Below are 23,240 nucleotides of genomic sequence, written 5' to 3' on the forward strand. Positions count from 1 at the left end.
ACATATTCACATTACCCAACTATCAGTGCAGGACATTACCTCATATTCACTTTCAAGTCCGAGTCTTTCCTTCACGAATCTCTGGATGTGTAATACTCTAAAATTTCTTTCATTCCTGTAAGTTTATGCAAATCTAATTATCTCAGATAATAGCCAAATGAGGAAGAAAATTGTGTGCTAACATAAATGTCTCTTCTTTTTAATCTGAAAAAAAGAAAAAAAGGATATTGATATGGAGCGAAGGGAAGTTAACAGTGGCACTGATTAGATTATGGAAGTATAATGACTTGATACTAACCAAATGACAAAGACATAGTTTGATGATATTTTCTCATAGTGATAATGAAATTTGAAGCATAAGATATCTGATGCTAGTTATGTAGTAATTACTAGGCAGCAATATTTAAAGGCTATGAAGCACAGACACGGAGACGGACACAGAAGGATGCGGTAATAAAATAATAATATATATATTTGTTATATATAAAATTTTAATTTTCCTTAACTTTTTATTTCTATTAGTAGCCATAACCCATTTAAATTAAGGCCCAACCCAAATTCTATTAAAATACAAACAATAAATAGATAGTATATCTTTATATCCAATTCTAGAATAGAGTCTTATCTCCTCTCTCTTCCCACATTGACTGGTCATCTTCTCTCTCATCTAGCCGGACGTCTCCATCTCCTCCGTCTCTTAACCCCTCTCTCTCCCTCTTTCATTCATGACCCTATTTTACATATATGAATGAATATACAGACAGATGATTACTCAAACGACTAAAAGAAGATTATCACTTTCATTCTCAGAATCAAATTGGGACTTAGAAGATTTATTGCAAGGTGGGGTGGTAATAGGCTAACTTTCTAATGGGCTGATGACAGGGTGACTGCTGCATGTCTAAGCAGTACTACTGTATTACCTAATTATTGAGGTAATTTATGCATTTAATATAACCTGAAATTTATAACTTAAAATCCACCAGCACTGAGTTTTTAGTGAAACCAATTAAACCTATCTATCAGGGTTCTACTATGACAGAACATGACAATTGCTCATGGGTGTGAAAACCTATTGCTGGAACCATAGTATATTCCATCTGTATAGTAATTTCACTACTATTGCCCTAAACAATGCAACCAACCAAGATTTCAGGAGTTCTTAATTATCAATTGTATAGAATTCCCAGGTGAAGAGAACATGTAAACATTTCATGTTGCAATTAGAATAATTAGCACATGATTATATGTACATACATATTTATCAACTTACTCGACAGGGCAATAGGGACCTGGTAGCTGAGGGTATATGTGTCCATCCCTGCAAGGAGTAGATGACAAATGTTTTGGTGAGCTAAAATATTTGAAGGGTCAAAAGAACATAAAATTATTTTGAAACAATTTGGACAGGTTCCTTACTCATTTTCACAGGGAGATAGACTTAACCAAATAGTAATAACATTCTCTTTATCAGGGAGCTCTTCTTCAGATGAAGTTTTATGATATGATTCTCCCGAGTCCATGAACCCATATGCACCATCCGAGCTGATTTCTACATTCTTATGTTCAATCTTTTCTTTGTCTTTCTTCTGGCTAGAAGATGATGAACGAGATATTCCCCTTGTGGTCCTCTTCTTTCTTTGAATTTTTGATTGTGTTTCAGTCTCAGAAAAATCCTTGTGAGGGTTATGTTCAGACACATTACAAGTAACTTCAGGCATCATAGTAGAAATTTGCTTGAGTACAATGAAGAAAACGCAATGGTTAGATCATGGAAATGTAATGTGCCACTGAAGTTATTAACATATCCTAATTGAATCTACAACGAAGATATTAGGGAAAATGAATACCTTCTCTTTAGAAACTGTTGACTGATAATGTGAGATGCCATGTGAAGAAGTCCGATCCAGATGACCTCTTATTCCTGCAACATGGCTACCATCATCAAATTTTCTTTTAGTTTTTTGCAACATACATGTATCTTGAGGCACGGCTTCTGTTCGAGTTGCACAGGCGTTAGTAACTTCTGGCCTTTTGTTTCTTAGCTTTGAAGTTGCAGATGTCGCATTGTTTCTTCTAGAGTTTCTTGGGGGGAAAAATTTCCTTGCAATATTATTCCATAGTTCATCAGCTCTGATAAAATGTAAAGGTCAGTTACATTCAGAAACATTTATATAATAGAGAACACACATTTGAGAAGCATAAAAAGAAAGAGAAAAAAAGGAGAAGCCTGTCTTTGCTTGAGTAAAAGATAGGCTGTGTAAGTCCTGGCCTGAATAAATGCTCACTAATTGGGGATGAATATAGAAACTTCAGATATAAAATAGTTCTAGTTGTCAAGACTGGAAGCTCCAGTTCATGTCAATGTTAATGAATCACTGAAATAGAAATTTTGTGACCATAAAGCTGCTAATGCAAACTTACATCCACTCGGGTTAAAATGGCTAGAGAAAATAAAATGAAATCATAAAAACTTAAAAAAAATAAAATTAAATGGAATCAGATTAAGAATTCAAGTAAACTAAAACAAAAATAATAACGAAAACTGAAATCTTAAAAATGATTCTTGTCAACAAAATGACCACCCACAACAAGCGTTAAATTAAAATGACTGCTGATAAATGATTAAAAAGAAAAAAATGTGATACATGGTTGCCCAAATGCAAATTTCTTACTTATGGTTATTTTGTTGGTATTGGGGGTGTTGCTTTATAGATTCACCATCAGATTATAATTGGACAAAGCTATAAGCACCAACCATCCAATATGAACCAAGAACTGGTCCCATAATATTTTAAAATTACTAGATTTAGGTGGACATAATATAGCACTTGATCTATCTTTTGTCAAGATTTATTGTATCAGAAGATGCATTAAAGAACCTACAAAGAATAATATCTTGAACCTGAAATCACCTTAGAAATCGTTCAGGAGAGGACCCCAAGTCCTTGTTGCATACTGGGCAGCATTTGCTTTCTTCCTCTTGAAATTTTTGATATATGCAGTTCTTGCAAACTGCAAAACAAAAAGGATCACCATAGGCATGTGAAATGTCAGGGAAGGATTTTCTTGCTACCTCGTGCGGTCATTTTCGAAAGTTCATGAAAAATAATACAGGAAAGGGAAAACTTTTTAAGTATATGGCAGTTACATAATTCCTTGGATTTTCTTCTCATATTGAGTAGAAGTTACCAGTATGTATAATCAGGCATATTATTTGTTGATTACTTTATTCGTTATGACTTGTGACTTTTGCTACTACTTCCATATGCATTTTTATCATATCATTCAATAGGCTACATATCTTTTTTTCGTGTCTCTCTTATGCCATGAATCGGTAACTGTAAACCCTTTATGTTTTTTATAGTGGTTACATTTTTTGCTGTGCATTACCTAAAATCTCTCAATAGATATAGAGATGTTTGACATCAGGTTTGGTTGAAATTTAGTTACTTAAAGATCAAAGATTTTTTGAGAAATATTGTGAAAGTTTTAAGACCATGTCATTCTCTATGCACTTCTTTCCGTAGTAAAAAGAAAAAAGACATAAAAACGACTGTTTAAATTCAAAATATCAACAAGGGTTATTGCTGGAATTACCATCCATCTTAAATTAATAGCATATAATAAATAAATAAATAAGTAAAAGAATAAAAATAATAACAGAAGATGCAAATTCAGTATTTTGGAAATCTGCAGAACATACATGTGTGAAGGCAGATATTAATTGTTGTAGCCACCCTAAAGATTTTCTTGCAAATAGCGCAGGTCAATAGGTCCACAATCTTTTCGAATTCAACCTCCCTAATATCTTTTACTTGAGAGTTGGGAACAGATTTTCCTTTATCCATCTGTTTCAACAAAGACCTGCAAGGTTTGTTCCATAAAAATTCAGATCATTATTGTGGTGCGTGAAAGTAGAAAAGTGAGAAGTGATTACAGAAGGTACAAATATGTGGCACAAATCTCAAATCAAATTCATCCGTGTCAAGTTGTATCCCATTTATTCAATGTTTATAAAAAGATAATAATGAGGTAATGTTTAGAGCAAAAACACAAACATAGAGTTGATGATACTGATAATTTTTGGCATGGCCAGCAAATGTAAACATTAAACATTTATATCACTACACTAGAAGCATTTACTTATGAGGAGTAATGGATCAATAGATTTAAATTGTCTTAGGATATGCAGTTATTTCTCCACGAGATATGTTAATTTATACCATTGCTAGTTATGGTATGTGAAACAAAAACATGTATATGAACTAACTACTATAGGTGACTTTTAGCAGTGAGTATTTATTGTCAATATGACTAATTAAACCGCAACTAATACTTTTACTGATGGTCTTTACTTGCGGACGTGCTGACCGCCGCTAAAGACTATTCTGTGTGTGTGTAATCCTCCACACTACGCTAAGGAGATACAGTTCTTGAGGGTCGACTAAAAACTATGCGGAGTATTTACTGGCGGATACGCTGACCGCCGCTAAAGACTTTATTCTGCAGGGAGTATTTACTGGCGGATATATTGGCCACCGCTAAAGACTATTCTGTGTGTGTAATGCTCCACACTACGCTAAGGATATATTGTTCTTGAGGGTCGACTAAAAACTATGGGGAGTATTTACTGACGGATATGCTGACCGCCGCTAAAAACTTTATTCTGCGTGTGTGTAGGCCAACACACTTCACAAAGGGAGAGAAAGTTCTTGAGGGTCGACTAAAATTGCAGGGAGTATTTACTGACAGATATGCTGACCGCTGCTAAAGTCTTTACCTGTATTTTATAAAACCTTTAGCATTGGTTTTGGCCGCCGCTAAAGGTAAGAATTATTTTGATGGTAAAACACTATATGCTGCAAAACATGGTATGGTAAGGGTTTATTTATCAGCTAAAATTTGCATTAGATTATTTTTAAAAAGATAGAGTTAGTGACAAGCTAGATTGCACATTGATCAGGTTGGTTGATACATTCTAAACCAGCCTCAATGTTGGTCTAAGATCACTTTGTTAGAACAACAAAACCAACGGGAACAAAATGTAGGGCTAATTTGGAGTTGATATTTTTTCCCTTGTCTCCGTGTTATAGAAGAGGATAACCATTAATTATGGATCACCAGACCACAATTTATACATGTATGTATGTATACATACTTAGAACTGCTAAAGCAAATTTTAAAAAAGATCAATTCAATGAAAAATAATACAAAATGAATACACACACAAACACATAATGGATAATTTGCACCTCAGACCTTCACATCTTTTTTTCTGTAAGGTTGCACCTTTACATTGTTGTGATCTTATAGATATGGTTTCTTTAAATGAGAGAAGCATGAAAACTTAATCAGTTCGCTAACTTTTGCTGTCTATGTTAACTTTGTTCCAGGCTCACGATTGTAGAGGGTGCAAATATCATCTACTTGAAAACTCATGCTATCCATCCGGAATTTTAAGGTATATGGACTAGAATGCAATTTGAAGAATTAAAAATGTGGCGATAATCCTTATTTTGCTTCGTTAGTGTATTTGTAATTCAGCATTGATTCACATTCAATTAATAGGAAGATTTTGATATGAAATACATCATGCAATCAGTTTTCTTTCTAGTTTTTCTTCTTTTGGCTTGTGCACAAACTTGAGAATGCTTGAATTAATGATTAAAGGGCAGCTCTAAAACCCCAACATTTAAAGTAATTCAATTGTGTTTGTACCATAAAAGTATATCAATTGAAATATTATGGACAGTAGTCTTGAAAATATAGATATATCGACAAATCTACTGGATTCAATAATATTTTTTTGGAAAATGGACTGTATGTTTACATTTTATCATTATTATTTCTAACTAAAACTTAGTAAGTTATTAATAATGGGCTAATGCATTATTTAGAATCAAAATATTCACATAAGATGTATTGTTGAGAGCATTGTTGCTTAAGGTATGTAGAAACAGGGTGTGCTGAGCTCCTACTGTTATGTGTCATAGTAAACTCCTACTTAGCAAGGCACAATACACACGCGCGCGCGCGAACAGATAGTGATAGCACTGGTGGAAGAAGCTTTCAATATATATCATGATGTTTTTACATTATATATGCCAATTTATAGAAACATATGCAAAAATTTTGAAACACCATGTCATATTTAATGGTTTGAAACCACATTTTGTTGTTATATATATTAAGAATGAAAGAAAGAAATTGTGTATTGTGATATTAATTTTCATGATTATTTTCTACAGTTTTAGTTTTCATGAGATCTAATTCAGTTGGTTTCTGGAGTGGAAACCAGTGTCAAAGGGATTATGAATTGTATGTTTTCCTAGAGAATTTTAGTAGAGATGGAATTGGGTTGGGACACTATCATGTGGAAAACAATAATAACAAAAATGCATGGGCATTTATGCAATTAAAGAATACCAAATAAGTTAAAAAGGGAAAGTATATAGAACAATCATTAGCCCGACTATGTTACATGGAGTGGAATATTGGGTGTTAAAAAAGAACCACGGACAACGCATTCATGTAGTGAAAATTTGAATGTGAGGAAAGGAAGGTTGATTTTCATAGAAGGTAAGAGACAATGAGGTTGATAAGAAATGATTTAAAAAAATAAATTTAAGTAGGATATATAGAAAAGAGTGAAAAAGGAGAATTATGTGGATGACGACTTAAAAATGAATATATGGTTTCAATTTGATTCCCTCCTTTCACTTTCATAAAGGTCATAAGATCATACAGAATTGGATATAATTATTTTCTTTGTGTGGGTGAGAGTAAGTTGTATAAATTAATTCTATGTCTTTACAATGCAAAGCCAAATTTAATTCCTTTTCTCCTGTCAAATTGAAGCTAAAATTCTAATTTTTATGCAAGATTTGAATTTCATACTACCAAACACAATTTAAGGAAATGCGATCTAACATTAAAATCAAGCATATAAAATATACAACATTCAATTATGCATGCAGGACTAATGATTCAACATACAATAAATAAAGAAAATCAAGTAGCAACAAAAGATTCCCAAATCTTCAACATCAAAAATTTCTAGTTACTCCGTTACTTAGATTTCAGATGTTTATAATGTACTCCATCTGGAAATCTTTGCGAAATTAATTAAATTTAATTTACAAATAAGCATAACAAAGAAAAATCACACTAAATTAATAAGTCTCATCAATGGAAGAAAATGAAGCAATAGAGAATTTTTTTTTTAGCTAAATGATCCTGACCGGTGTTAATTGAGCAAAAATGTACTCAAATCTCGATCTTACAATTCCTTTCAACCAGAATCTTTTCAACACCTATGATATTACCAACATAACAACAGATTGTTAGTATCAAATTTAACTCGAAGAACAACAATTCTATTAAAATTAATTTCCAATTATTTTGTAAATTAGCAAGCTAATGCACTTGATCTTTAGTTCTGTGGAATCTCTCTCACCTGAAATTGTGCAGTGCTGCTTGTGAAATTTTTTTGGTCACACAAGAACTCTATAAATCTTCATTTAAAAGGAAGAGAGAGAGTATAAAATAATGAGTTAAGACAAAGGTGACATCATGTTCATATCTGTCTTCGTATTACCTACTTTTGGCACTATCCTATGTTTGTTGCGTTCAATTGTCTTTTTTTCGTAAAATAAATCTTGCTTCAATACATACAGATGTTGTATTACATCCCCGGATTTCCTTATTGTGTTACACGTGGCGGACATGCAGTGATTTTGTCGATGCTCCATGGATCAGATTCGAGTGATGTAATCTAATCCACTCGATGTGAAGAAGTCAAGAGTGTACTGTGTATCCGACTACATTGGATAACAAGATCAGGAGGTCAAACATTTGGGTTCGTGCATGAAGTATAAGTGGTCAAGTGGGGGCCACTGAGATTCGGTGGGGCGCAGGAGCACAGAAAGATAGGATTCCTTATCTGACGTGGCAGTTTTCTAGATTGAGGTCACATCAAAAGAAGTAGATCCACGCACAAATTCTTTGCACGTGTCGTCTTATTAGAGGAAGCTATAACTTTATTCTTCGCTAGGTTGTGCCTGATTATTACTTATTGGGTACACGTGCATAGCTGTAGATTATTACGGTAATCTTCATTTCTTAATTACGCGCCTAGGGATAGGGTCGGATGACTCGGATTGCGCATTTGTTGTAATCTGAAGAAATGATGTTGTTTCGAATTAATGAATGTATTTATTAAACCTCAGTCAGTCACATCTGATTTTATTTTATTATTATTATTATTTGAAATTTAAGACGTCAATTCATTGTGAGAAGATTACATTCGTGATTATAGAGATTAATGTATGTTTTGACCTAGTTGTATTGTAATGAGATGCTCTCATAATGATTGATGACGTCATCCATGAAGGTAGTGATATTATCTCGCACAATTAAATATTATTTCAATTGTGGGATCGAGATATATTTTAAAAAAAAAAATTACTATTGTTTTAAATTTAATCCATAAGAATTAAGTATCTTAAATATTTATGTCGTTTAATTTAATAAAAAAAGTAAAAATTAATAGTTATTGTGGACCCCACAACCTGAACTAGCTTGGCTACTTCCATTTTGGTCTAAAAGATGCACGTGTTCCATTTTATAAAGTATCTTAAATATTTATGTTGTTTAATTTAAATAAAAAAAAGTAAAAATTAATAGTTAGTGTGGACCCCGCAACCTGAACTAGCTCGGCTACATCCATTTGGTCTAAAAGATGCACTTGTTCCATTTTATAAAGGCTTTGCAACCAAAATATCAAAATTTAGAGTCCGGGATTGCTTATGGGTTACTAAAAAGTGTTTTTATTTTGAAATTTTTTGTTCATTTAGCCTTATAGATGTATTTGATAATTATTAAAAGGTATATTTATTTCGGATATGATCTAATGGTTTATTTATTGAACTTTGAAACTTTATAAGTCCAAAGTCCGGAATTCGAGTCTTGCTGGGTGTTCTTTGTGACTAGTCTTTACTGTAGTGACTTACCCAGTTCGGATGGGTAGGTACCTTTCCGAGTCCTTGGGGATTAGTCGGGTTGTTAAAGGGTCCTCCTAAATGTTCGACAGCTCAGTTGGTTAGTATCTTAGGTGGACTTAGGAGTGTCAGACTTCTGCATCTACTAATTAAACTTCTAACCATTCTAATATTAAAAATACTTATTATAATGTGTCACTAAATATTTAATATATTTTTTAATTACCATAATTTTTTGACAGCTCTATTGATAAAAGTGCTTTTTTATTTCAACAACACCCTCAAATGGGCTTTTAGTGACGGTGGAATTCGCCCCTGTTATTATTTTTTTACTCCACTTCTAATAATAGTCTTTGCCTTTGAACTGTAGAATAGTAGGTTTTAGCTTACACAGGATCAAACTAATTCATTTCTCAGGGCAAAAAGATGGATATACTAGTTTCTTATGTTGCACTAAATATTTGTGGTCTTTCAAAAGCCTTAGCTGTGACATGAAATTGCAAGAATTGAAGAAAATTTTGATTTAATTTTTGAATTACTTTTCTTTAATTCCATCCGTTTTAATTTCAAAACATAACCTAAATGATTTTACAGGTATAAATAGCTATTTCTTAGTCGTTTTACCTTGTCTCTCCTTTCAGAATGGTGGTTGATTTATATCCCAATCTAATCGGATTGATTTCATAGGTTAATCAAATCTAACACCACAAAGAAAAAAGGACAATGCTTAGCTACTCACCGGTGAGTAGCCACATCCTACTCATTCTTTATGTGTTCCAGTAAAAAAATAAACACATCAGCTTTAATAACAAAATCAGTAAAATACTTAAAAAAGGAAAAAAAAAAAGGAAAAAAAAAAAAAAGAAAGTCAGATTGATCCGTGTGTATCACCCTTTCTCTCTTCTCTCTCTTTCATAGATTCCCAAACCCACGCGCTCTTCTCTCCGGAATGCATACGTTCCCACAATATTCTTCACAGTCAGATCAAATTGTTTGAGATGCTTCTGTTGCTAATGCTGCCGCTGCTAACCACCATAGCAACACCATATGCAGGTGCTTCCTTTGCAAAGCCATGAGGCCTTTTTCTCTCTGTGTGGATCAAGTAATTAAGAATGGTGAGATCTAGCTGTCTTTGCTCAGTTTAGAGAGAAAGACCGAATGTTGTACCATATTTTTCATCTATCTTTTTAGCATATATATATAAGAACAAAGGTAACTTGATTATCTATTTGATAGAAATATACTTTATTTATTTATTTTTAAATAATTATTTTTAGACGGTATGAAATCACCAAAAATGTTGACTCAAGAAAAAAGAGAAAGGGTGATTACCCAATTAAAACCGGTCGATCCAACTTCTTTTCTGTTTTTCAGTATTTTGCTGATTTTGTTATTAAAGCTGATGTATTATTTTTTTATTGGAACACATAAGGGTGAGTAGGGTGTGGCTACTCGCCGGTGAGTAGCTAAGCATTGTCAAGGAAAAAATTCATTAACTTTATATAGTTATAAAAATGATGCTACAAAAATTCAGGATAGTGTAGTTTAGTAATATTTTCATACCTTTTAGAAGTAAAAAATTGAGAATTTGTGAGTGTATTTTTTGTCAAGGTTAAAAAAATAAAATAAAATGATGCTACTAAAAGTGAAATGCTACAAATAAATAAATAAATAAAAAGGAAAAAAGAGAAAAAAAGAAAAAGAAGTGTGATATCACTCAAGTTTAAAAAGAATGGGCCCTCATAGTTCAAAGCCCAAAGTTGAGAACCCTGAAGCCTATTTGATTTTGTTTCAAGCACAAAATGACAGCTATGTGATCACACATAAGCGCCAATCTGATCATGTCTCGGGTCTATTGGGCTCTGTTACCTATATGATGATGGCTCAATATATGCAAGTCAACTGTTAAAAGTGTGGCTCAAATTCCTATTGCGAGCTTGCGCCCGTTTGTTTTTTTTGGTCCATTCATTCGGAGGCACCGTCAAAGTCAAGTACATTTCCCATGGGGGACCCGGCTAAACCGGGTACGAGCTTGAAATCACTCTAACCGTCCGGTCCATCACAGCAGCGAGTAAACCAACCCATCACTATCAACTAAGCATCATCGGAAGAGAAGCAGAGCAAAAGATGGTGTGTCTTACTCCGAGAGCAGTCGCACACTTCTTATCTGCACCTTCTCCACTCACCTCCTCCTCCTCCTCCTCACGCCTCAGACCTCTTCTCCAACATTTCAAACCCTACAACACGATCCGATCACCACCGTCCATCAAAATGTCAACCCAAATCATCGAACACATCGTCCTCTTCAAAGTCAAACCCGACACTGACCCCTCCAAAGTCACCGCCATGGTCAACGGCCTCAACGCCCTCAGTTCCCTCCCTCAAGTCCTCCACCTCACCACTGGACCGCTCCTCCGCAACCGCTCCTCCGCCTTCACCTTCACTCACATGCTGCACAGCCGATACAATTCCAAAGACGACCTCAACGCCTATACGGCACATCCCAGCCACTTGGCCGTCGTCGGCGAATCGGTCAGGCCGATCTGTGAAGACATCATGGCCGTCGATTGGGTCGTTGACGATCTCTCCAGTCCGTTGGTCCCACGGTCCGGTTCGGCCATGAGAGTCACGTTCTTGAAATTGAAGGAGTGTTTGGAGGAGAAAGAGAAAGGGGAGATTTTGGGAGTGATTGGAGGGATTAAGGAGCGTTTCGGATCGATTGATCAGCTCAGTTTGGGGGAGAATTTCTCTCCGGCGAGGGCAAAAGGGTTTTCGATCGCCTCCATCGCTTTGTTTCCTGGATTGAGTGAATTGGAGGCGTTGGATTCGAATGTGGAGTTGGTGAATGCGGAGAAAGAGAAGGTTAGGGATCTGCTGGAGAGCGTGATTGTCCTCGATTACGTGATTCCGGCGCCCCAATCTGCTAGCCTCTGATGGTTTTGACGATTCCGAGGTTATATTTTCTGTTGCTCAACTTTGTTATGAACGAATTTTAATTGCTTCTTTTTTTTTTTTTAATTTTTTTTTTCCCCTGTTATGAACAATGTTGGAACCTTGTGTGTTGGATAGCTTCAATGCACTTATGTTTATGTTTGTCAATTTGATGATTTGATGGCATAGTTAGTAACTTAGTAATCTATTATACTTCATGATGCCTCAATTCGAAATGTGAATATTTGATCATAAAGAGTGTTCTCTGTGAAAGGTCGTAGCAGTAGGACTTCTGGGACAGCCTTGACTTCGAAAGAAAGAACTTGAATGTTTGTGTGTTATCAAAATAATGGTATCCAAATGATTAAGACCTTAGGTGGACTTATATTAGTTTAAACTTTAAAATGTGTAAATGTGTTGTTGTTGTGTAGTGGATTATGTTGTGTTATATTTGCTATAGTGTGTGTATGTGGTGCCTTATGGATGGTTTAAAGCATAAGATACTCTTCTTCTTTTTTTTGTTGTTGTTCCCTGTGATCTTTTTTGTGTTTGGATTGAGGGTAATTGTGAGCTTTTCTTGATTTAGAATTTGAGATATTTGGCTGGGGAAGAACAATGTTGCCACCTTGCGAAAGTGTCTGAATTGCTCTTTTGAAGTTTTGCATTAAACTATAATTCATATTTATAAGAATTTGGTATCCCTTGGTGGTTTAAAACTTCGATTTCCATACTTATACAAGGCACCCTCTATAATTTGATTAGAAGTTAATATCATAAAATGTGGGTTCTTTCTTCTGTGGATTTGCTTTATGCCAATTTGTCCACGAGGATGACTTGTAGGCTATAATTTTTTTCCATAATCTCTATTAGCCGTTGGTTGAGTGGCATTGGGTTGCTCTAAGGCACCTTATTACAAATTAGATAGAAAGTGTCGAATTTAGGGTCCAAAATTGGGACCAAGGCGGTTGGGATTTCAAATAAAAAAAGAAAAGAAAAGAAAAGAAAAGAAAAAAATACATAAAAGCTTTTATATCCAAAGCGGGCAGGGAAGTGGATCAATTATTGGTGTGCACTTGGGCTCATTAAAATGGAACATCAGCTGGGACTTCGAGTTTTTCCTCTGCAGCCGCGGGAAGGATATTAAGGGCATATAGATTTCTAGACTTTTTGGTGTATGGATATTCCTGAAATTTTGGAGGAAACTGGGGATACAACAGATATGGGGTCTATACACCCTTTTTGTTTTGGACATTATTGAGCCTGGTGTAGAATCTTCATCATTACACATTCAATGTGGCAGTTGCACGGAATCAAAATTTGCTATGGAATTCTTTATGGAAGGAATTCATATTTCCCTTCTTTTAGGACTATTGTCCAGGTCAAGAGTGGAACATATTACTGTATCAGATTTTAGAGTTGTATATGATGAATGTCACTGCTGGTTGAGTCAAGGTTTCAGTTTGGAGATATTTTAGGGGTTCCTGAAATATATAATATGAGTTTTTGGACTTTTGAAATCCATTTTACTTTTCAGCACTCCAAATTTCAGGCTGATTCTAGTTCTTTCCATAGATTCCTTCTCTATATAGCTTTATATTTTCGTTTTTCCTTAGCGTTTCTTTGTGGGTAAATACTATAAGTTCTACCTCTGCATCTTCTGCATTGTCATCTTTCATCTTCTAGAATTAAATGCTTTAATGTAACTTGAATTTGGTAGCAAAACACTGATCCTGTTTGTATTATAACCTCTCCATGTCTTGCAATATCTTTCTGCAACATCTTAGATAGGGAATTAGGATCCTCTCCAATGCACAATTAGGCCAAGTACCCTCCAGGGAATTTAAATCAACAATAAAGCATCCACACAACAATATTAAATCAAGAATGGAACATTATGAAATTGAGAATGCAAACACTGATTTAATGGTGTTACAATGTTGCAACTTGGTGTAATATGTTGCATGGTTGGTTCATTCTTGATGTAAATGTGTTGTATGAATGTTGTGTTGTTGTTGCGTGGGTGTTGCATCATCGATGTAGTGTGTTGCATTGTCGATTTAAAGTGCATTGGATGGTGTTGGACTCCAAAGTGTACAGAAGAGGATCCGGGTTTTTAAGATAGGGTAGCTCTTGGGCTACTCTACAGTCTACACTAACAAATTTTGAACAAGGATAGACATGAATAAATTTTCTGTATTGGGCCTGCCCAAATAATACACCATGGCCTTGGCCTAATCTAGGGCCTTATAGAACTAATGACTTAATCAGATTTTGTTACGTTCTTATTATCAATTCTATTGTATGACCTAAATTGTCTGGAACTATATATATCGTCTTCAAATTTATTGGCTGCACATATTCTAAGAGTTTATCTATTGAGTAACAATTTCTCATTCTTCCATCTTGAGCTTTAATAACAAAACACATTTTTTTAATTAGAAAATTATTAAATACTCAAAATATATTGATGACCATCCAAAATTATTTGGGAACTTTGAATTGTAAATTAATCTAAAATTACCTGAGCTATACATTTTGGCCCATTAATGAAAAGAAAATCCTGGGCCACCACCCTAGCCCACACCCATAATATATATGATATCCTTTACCCTTTAGATATATATATATATATATATATTCTTAATTGATACTCACACACACGTCTCCACTGAGGCTCGAACCCCTGACCTCCCTTTGGGAAGTAGGAACTTGGTATAGGCAACTGGCCTGTTGGTCCCTTTAGATATTTAGAACATCTCTGATTGCAGCATGCTTTAGATCTCAAGAAAGCATTAACAGATCTGAACTTGCAGCATTCTAGCCTAAATAAAACATGAATGAACCTAAATTAAACTCCGTATATAATTATATAGTGGCTTATGTACTTTTCAAGTTTTCATCTAGAGTTCTAACTCTTGAAGTTGTGGAAAATAACACGATTTAAAAAGAGGAAAAGGGTTTAGATAACGAAAGGCCAAATAATAGGTCTTATCAAATTGTATCAAGGGTGAGAGACTTGGGATGGGGGAGTGGACTGAGGGTTTCTAGAGCCAGTCATGGCCAAATGTCATTTTATGGTGGGATTAGTCGTGATACCACCCTCACCAAGTCATTGAATTAGGTATATTTGGACTTTAATTTTGTTGAGATTCACGATCCACGCAACTAACGATGATTGCTGAAGACTGACTAGTACAGAATCAAAAGTTTTGTAGGGAGCGGCATCACAATTAAAGATGACTTTGACTTGCAATAGTTGTTTTCTGAGAGAAAGTTGGAAAATAATGACATTTGCTCCTCTGTTTGGAGGGAAAATATGGGAATCTGAAGTCGAGAAATTCTGAAAGTAGATTCAAACTAAAGATGTGCTTACTTGGGATTTGGACAATCTGTACCAACATTTTATGGACAGGGGAAAAAAAAAGTGCTAACATTTTATGGTTTTCGTTATATTGTCGAAGATGCCAATCTCTGTTTCTTATCTGTTGATTCAGTTTATTTTCCTTATGACACCAGACACATTGATTAATCTGTGAATTAAAAAAAATAAAATACAATGATTTAGATGGTATCAGGTATTTAGGTTTAGTTATTGATGGGTCTTATGGGCATACAAATTTATATTTGTATAATCACAATTCAACAAAGTATTGCTGGTGTGTTCCTGGGGGCTTTGGGTTAGTTGATTACAAATGATTGCTAGTTATATATATATGTGTGTGTGTGTGTGTGTGTTTGCCACATTAGGAAACAAAATGTAGGTGTATTATCTAAAAATATTTTCTTCTTACCCCCATGGAGTATATATTTAAATATATTGTGGTTCGATAAAAAAGAAAAAGAAAAAAAGCAGAAGCCTACAATTATGATCTATTGACCAGATTGGTACATTAGTTACAATAATGAGTAGCTCGTAAAATCCTTTTTTACTTTGGTTTGCTTATGCTTGGAACTTTTTTCCAATCTTGTAAAATACTCAAGCTGAAATATAGTGGACTGAGAATGAGAATATTAAAACCTTAGAATGAGAATATTAAAACCTTTTGTTGGGGGTTTAGAGGAGTTATTTGGTGCTAAAGATAATATTGGATGTTAAATTTGTTATTAGTTTGTTACTCCTAACATATGCAAACTTCGGATAATGGCCTTGAAAAAAAACCTTATTATTTGAAGGTTGCTTAATTAATTAGAAGAGCGGTTAAAATTAAAGGATGAAATTTGTGATTAATAGTTATCAAAATCTATTAACCATCCCTTAGACACTAATTTTTGTCAAGAAAAAAGTGGAGATACAGGTACAATATCATTAGGAAAGAGAGGGTTATAACTTACTAAAAGTCTCTTTCCGCACATGGTTGATTAGATATATAAAATAGTATTAAAACAAAACTAGTGTTGAAATTAGTAGTTTATTATTGATTAATAATTGACTCAGACAAACTTCAGTCGGTGTAAAAGGTATTAGTCAATAAACCAGTTGGTTCCTTACCCCATTTCTTCAATTAGTGAAGATTTCAAGCCATCTACTTTGGGAGTTCCTTCGTGTGTTTTAGCTGATTTGTCCACCAGTTGGTTCCTTACCCCATTTCTTCAATTAGTCAAGATTTCAAGCCATCTCAGCTACTTTGGGAGTTCCTTGGTGTCTTTTTGCTGATTTGTCCCCCGTCTGCTTACATATATGTATATTAATGTATGGATTTGTGTGTGGAAAATTCTTCGCCGCAGGCCTTGGCTACATCTTAGATTTAGGTAGCCAGTCATTTTTGAATCTTCTGAGATGTGAATTGGTATGCATCACAAATAATTAAGCAGAGAGAGTCACCCAGAACTGCACGAAGACGAGAGGGTTGCACCTCTGGTGACTAGGGTAACCCTGTTTGAAGAACGTGTTAGGGCTCGTCTAGTATGGAGAAACCTCCCATCTTTGCCTCAGTTCTAAATGCTCTATCCCTTGGTAGTGTTTTTTACAACATTTTATAAAAATTATGTTGAAATCTTTTAGTGATTAATTATAACACGAAGATGATTTGATGAGTAAGTGAGAAAAAGAATATTATGAGAGTAGTTTGTATAATTAATAATTATATAAAAATATTAAAGGATGTTATTGTAGATTTAACACATAAAATTGCCATCCCTGCTAGTGAGCCGCCTTCAACACAGGGATTTGAAGATTGAAGTGATTTTGTTGCATATTTGGACATTAAAGTAGTGGTTTGTTACTGTTAGATTACTAATACATGGGCTTTGCAGGAAGTGCCAAGTATATATTTTAGTGTATAAAAGAAAAGAATTATGAAATGACAAAGGAGGAAAAATGTTTTCACGAGGTGATTTTTTTCTTTTACAAAAGTTGAATGGGAGTGCTTTGACATTGATATTTCTTCTACAAATAGTTTTTGGTGGAAAAAGTTTTTGAGTCTTTTCTAATTAGGCAAGTTGATGTCACTGTATAGGAAGTAGAGTAATAATTAAGTAGAGCTGTCTGTATTTGATGTTGATGGCCTAAATGGGACCACACAAAGTAATGAGATAAGCAATCCATGATTGATAAATATTTGCTCGGTGGACAATTGATAGTGTGATTTGGTTGGGGTTAGGTCCATCCTTTGAATTTTCCATTTCCACTGGGAAAAACTTTTACATCATCACGCAAATAGGTAAAATAGACTGCACCATCTGTGATTGGGTCATATAGATTGAATCTTCAGTTCAACAACCATCTTGAAAATATTTTTAATCACATGGATATGAGCTGGAGTGAAAATACATCCCACTGAAATACTATGGTGATCCCTTATTAAAAAAAAATAATTACAAGTCATAGGATTACGAATATAACAAGGTGTGCATTATTTTTACAAACCAATCTTTTGTCTTTCGTTAGGATGGGCCGTCCATCACACTTCACCTTCTATGGCTTGGGCCCAAACACTTGTCTCCACTTAATTGGTGAAAAAACGATAGGTGAAGACACCATACTTTTATTATTGCAGGATTTGAAAATGGTCAAATGTCAGTAATTTTACTCTACTATGAAGAGGTGGTTTTGGATTTAAAACCCTAGAGCAAGTTTATATATAAAAAAATAAAAAATAAAAATGACAAAAGACACGTCACTTTCTTTCTTTTGCTTTTCTTTAGACGATTTCAAGAATCAACGTTCATTTTTCTTGAAAAAGACAAAATAAAAAAATACATATTATGTTTGGAAGAATAAATTATTAACAATGGATAATAATAAAGAAGAAAAAGGGTCCAAATAAAAGAAAAGATAATAATATATTATGTTTGGAAGAATAAATTATTAACAATGGATACACTTTTTTAATTGTGTGGGGATGTGAATCCCACCAATAATGTCATCGTGTCCTATGGAATGGGATATAAACACAAACTTTATTTTTACAGTTAGAAAGCGGTAGAATATTCTTCTAATGGTTTTTTTAAGAGAGGTTTATTGGGTTGGGGGGGGGGGGGGGCCATCCAATTATATTGGAGAAGGAAACATGTCCGCTATGGGGGGGGGGGGCGGGGGGGGGGGGGCATCCAATTATATTGGAGAAGGAAACATGTCCGCTATGGTCTTAATTAATGATATACTACCGTATTTCATAATAGTAGAAATGACCAGATTCAACCAAACGTTTTAAAGACTCACAAATGTTGTTCATTAGAGACACAAATGTCCCCATTGGATGAACACATGACCTTTTTTTCTATATTGTTGGGCACCTCGTGCTAGGAGGGTAGTTGTTGCATTAATTCAAATGAAATTGCACTAGTAGGTGGAATCATGTGGTTTGTTGAAGGATAGATACACGATCTGTTTTGTCACGCACAAATATCTACTACCTAATTAACGTACGGAAACGAAGACGTGAAAAGATTAGTTTGAAAAAAAATAAATAAATCCTGGGTGCATGAGTAGGGCATTCTATCAATTAAGTATAACGGGTATACGCTTGCCTATTTACTCAAATACGTAAGTTATTAAGTAGTGTTACATACTTATCTATTTATACACATTTCACTTTCCACCTGAATTCGATGTGAGACAAATACTTCTCGTAACACTAGGTCGCTGAGTAACCCTACTAAATTCGGTTTAAAGTACTCTAAAATATTAGAGAGGGATTTCACCTTGGTCAAAAATAACCCTTTCTAGACTTCTACAACCAAATTAATATACAATTTTATACCTCCATACAGACCTCCTCCTCTCGTTACCAAAAAGTCTGAAATTATATTAAAAAAAAAAAAAAGTGTGACTAGAATAATAGCAGCGGTTGTGAAAATTTTCTTTTTTCGCTTTAATCTAGGCAAAAAACTCACATATTGAAATTATAAAAAAAAAAAAACGTGATTAGAATAATAACCGCGGTAGTGAAATTTTTCCTTTTTCATTTTAATCTGGACAAAAAACTCACATATTCATTTTTATCCCGGTAAAGAACTAGACCTCAACGTATACATTTAAAGTTGAAAAGCATTACTAGATCCCAGCCCTTTGCATCTCGTGAGGAATTAAGAATAATTAAAGAAAATGAAAAGTAAGCCAAAATAGTACTCCTATGACTTAGATGGCAGCACGTAGAATAGTGCATGATATGCCAAATGAGAGAGAGAGAGAGAGAGAGAGAGATTTACCACCTATATAGCTATAGTCAACCCAAAAAGGGGGGGAAAAAGCTAGCACTAGCAAAAGAGTGAAAATTATGTTTTGTATTTCATTTACATGCATGCATTATAATTTCTCAAAAGGAATGTGGGTTGCATTTGGAGTTCTAAACTTTAAATTAAATCATGCCCTCTCCCATAAAAGTACAAATTAAGTATTTATTAATTGGGACCCCCACACTGTAGAGGCACTAGACTTCCCAATTAATTAGTCTTATTATACCGACACCAAAGTTGCTTACATACCATCTAGGTCTCCTATATAAGTTAATGTAATTTGCAGAACCAAAGACTACTTCTTTCCATCTTTTATATATATATATAGAGAGAGCGAGAGAGAGTAATAAATGGGAAGGAAGCCATGCTGTGCGAAAGTAGGACTGGAGAGAGGAGCATGGACTGCTCAGGAAGATAGGATTCTATCTAATTACATCAAAATCCATGGAGAAGGCAAATGGAGAGACCTTCCTCAAAAAGCTGGTACACATTTAAAATGTTGCGTGCATGCTTTATCATTCTACTTACTTTTTATTTCAATAATATTGTGTACTCTTTCTTCCTATATATATATATATACTTCATCAATATTAGCTCCATACATGGCGTGTTTTTAGGGTTGAAGCGTTGCGGTAAGAGTTGCAGACTCCGATGGCTGAACTATCTTAGGCCTGACATTAAAAGAGGTAACATTACTGAGGAAGAAGAAGATCTCATTATCAGACTACATAATCTCCTTGGTAATAGGTAAATCTCTCTCTCTCTCTCTCTCTCACTCTCACTCCATAGTTCTATTTTTTTTAATTTTTTCATAAAAGATTTAATTTGATTATATTTATAAAAGTGATGGATGACATCATTCCTTACTCACATTATAACAAAAAAAAAAAAAAAAAGAAGCCAAATGTGGCGTACTCTTGAACTATTTGTCATTTTCCTTTGTATTGATCACTGATGCCTCATTTTCCTTTGAATTGACTCTGATGTCCGAATACCCATTTTTTGTGGGCCTTTAATAATTCAAGGTTTATGTTGATATTTATGTTAGTCAGTCCTATAATTAATTTACTCTTTTTTTTAATTAATTTGCATTTAGCATACTTCACAAGCTCCCAATATCGAACATGCCACCAACTTTGATAGTACAAATTTAAAGGTCATTTCATTAAAATTTTAAAACCAAATTTTCACTTGCAATGGACTAAAATACTAAATGATATGGAAGACTGAAATGGAGCCAAATTATATTTTGGGGAACATTTTTTAATTAATAGATGTTCAGTTGATGGATTATTTACACTTTATAATAGCACATATTAGATTCACGGTGATATATATACATATATGGACGCTGCAGATGGTCACTTATTGCTGGGAGACTACCGGGGCGAACAGACAATGAAATCAAGAACTTCTGGAACACCAATTTGAGGAAGAGAATGTTGCAGGGTCAGAAGAATCAAAACTACTCTACCAAACAACAACTCATTAATATTAATTTGAAAAACAAGGAGACATTGACACCACAAACTAGAATCCAACCACACCCCGTGATACGAACTAAGGCTGTGCGATGCACCAAAGTTATCATCCCACAACACCTACATAATTATCAAATGTTCAAGAATAATTATGTTCCCACTCGGGAGCTCCACAGCCTGTCCTCTTCCTCCCTAGTTATGGAGGATGATTCCTCTAATTTTTTGGTGGATTTCAACATCAGTGATCTTCTTGAATCAGATGTTGTTAACCCGGAATTTGAGGACAATGGGGGCTCTGGCATTAATGGAGATTATTATAGTGGCGGGAACATGGCTTCTGGTTCTGATTTTCCTCTTCCTGCAGCTTATGAAGCGGTGTTGGACAATTTAAGTAGTGAAACAATGCTAGAAAATTGGAACTTTAGTCATGATCCTCTTCAACCAAGTGAAGCTTTGGAGGCACTTGCATCTTTTCTATATTAGGAGGTTGAATGAATTCAATGATATATATATATAAATATATATATATATGATAATAAACAGGTTCATAATTGATAAAGCTAGTCTGCTAGCTTACTCTTTCATGCATATATATATTGATATTAGTACTACTACTATATTCATTAGTGCTCTTAATTAGTTGTAATGATCAGAGTTGCATAATATAATGGCATAAGTCTTAATATATATATATATATATGTGTGTGTGTGTGTGTGTATTGAATGAATTATATTCTCATTAACTTGTAACAGGCGTAGATGTATTTATATGAAGTCATGCCCTGAATATAGTAAAAGTTTAATATCCTAGTGACCAGAATGGCGCGCATGGAAGAGGAGGGTTTGTGTACGTGCAATTAACACGTGTTTGGCCCATTTAAAAGAATAAAACACGCTCAAAACCATAGGCCCATTTAGGGAGCAGAAAACTTGTTCGGCCTCTCTCATGTCATTTACAGTCTATTCTAATTAAATTAATTTAAGATGCATGTTTAAGCAAAGGCAGGCCACAGTAAAGTAAATTTATTTTATATAAAAAATGGCTATTGGAATGGGAGCGAATGTGAGTGCAGGAGTGCAAAAAGGACAAAATTTAAGTCACGCAGAGTGAGATGAGAGTAGGTGTGCGCACAGAGCACAAGAACAAATGTGCGCGTGGAGTGTGAAAGCGCCACCCACTCAGAAGAATTATGTGATTTAGGGCAAAATTATATAAATTCGATTAATCACAACTTGAATGTAAATATGTAAGTTTAAAAGGTACATATGTGCTGTAAATCGATGACAAATGTGTTGTAAATGGTTAGTTCATTACATTGTCTTTTTGAAGTGCCATGAATGGTACTGGACTTCAAAGTGTACAGAAAACAATTTTATCTGGAACTATATATTGACGACTTGAAATGTCTTGGCTGCGCATTTTCAAGAATTTTATCTTTTGACTAACAATTTCTTATACTTCCATCTTGACCTTTGATAACAGAACACAATTTTTTAAAGATAATTTTTTAGATTCTCAAAATATATTGTTGATGTCCACTTTCTCATGTGTATGTCAAAATTATTTATGTTATATTTGGGAGCACCGAATTGGTGCATGATTTTTAGAGGACAAATTAATGTCATTTTTTGCTGTCGCATTATTCATGAATACCACCCTCACTAAGTCGTTGAATTAGGTATTTTTGGACTTAGATTTTGTTGATATTCACGCAACTAAGTGTGGTTGCTGAAGATTCACTGGAAGTCTTGAACAGAATCTAGGGTTTTGTAGGGAGTGGCATCACAATTAAAGATTGCTTCTGACTTGCAAGAGTTGTTTTCTGAGAGAGAGATTGGAAAAGAATGGTCCTCTGTTTTGTAGGGACAATGGAAAATGTTGGAATCAAAAGTAAAAAATCTTTGAAAGTAGATTCAAATTGATGAACTAAGGATGCTCATCTCTTGATTTAATTTGTCTTCCTTAGGACACCAAGCACATTGATTAATCTGTGAATTTATATATATATTGCCAGTTATATATATATATATATGTATATGGGCAAAGTGTAAAAAACCCTCTTAAACTATGTTTGAATTTGCAAATAACCCTTTGAACTATATTTTATGCATAAAACTCACTAAACTATCTCATTTTGTTACAACATAT

The 23,240-nt window shown here is 34.3% G+C and overlaps 2 protein-coding genes across 2 annotated transcripts; both read left to right on the plus strand.

Moving 5' to 3' along the window:
- Nucleotides 1-11,022: 11,022 nt before the first annotated feature.
- Nucleotides 11,023-12,101, plus strand: LOC132275983 (stress-response A/B barrel domain-containing protein UP3). The gene has a single exon (XM_059777219.1). It carries the CDS (start codon nucleotides 11,130-11,132, stop codon nucleotides 11,934-11,936), a length of 807 nt encoding a protein of 268 aa, XP_059633202.1. The 5' UTR covers nucleotides 11,023-11,129; the 3' UTR covers nucleotides 11,937-12,101.
- A 7,561-nt stretch (nucleotides 12,102-19,662) lies between these two features.
- Nucleotides 19,663-22,447, plus strand: LOC132275984 (transcription factor MYB123-like). The gene is made up of 3 exons (XM_059777220.1): nucleotides 19,663-20,093; nucleotides 20,228-20,357; nucleotides 20,968-22,447. The coding sequence occupies exons 1-3, from the start codon at nucleotides 19,961-19,963 to the stop codon at nucleotides 21,572-21,574; spliced, it is 870 nt and encodes a 289-aa protein (XP_059633203.1). The 5' UTR covers nucleotides 19,663-19,960; the 3' UTR covers nucleotides 21,575-22,447.
- Nucleotides 22,448-23,240: the final 793 nt, after the last annotated feature.

The sequence above is a fragment of the Cornus florida genome, unplaced genomic scaffold, assembly GCF_030987335.1.
Source record: "Cornus florida cultivar Cherokee Brave unplaced genomic scaffold, ASM3098733v1 CherokeeBrave_3.0.0_Hap2_Chr10, whole genome shotgun sequence".
Classification (NCBI taxonomy): Eukaryota; Viridiplantae; Streptophyta; class Magnoliopsida; order Cornales; family Cornaceae; genus Cornus; species Cornus florida.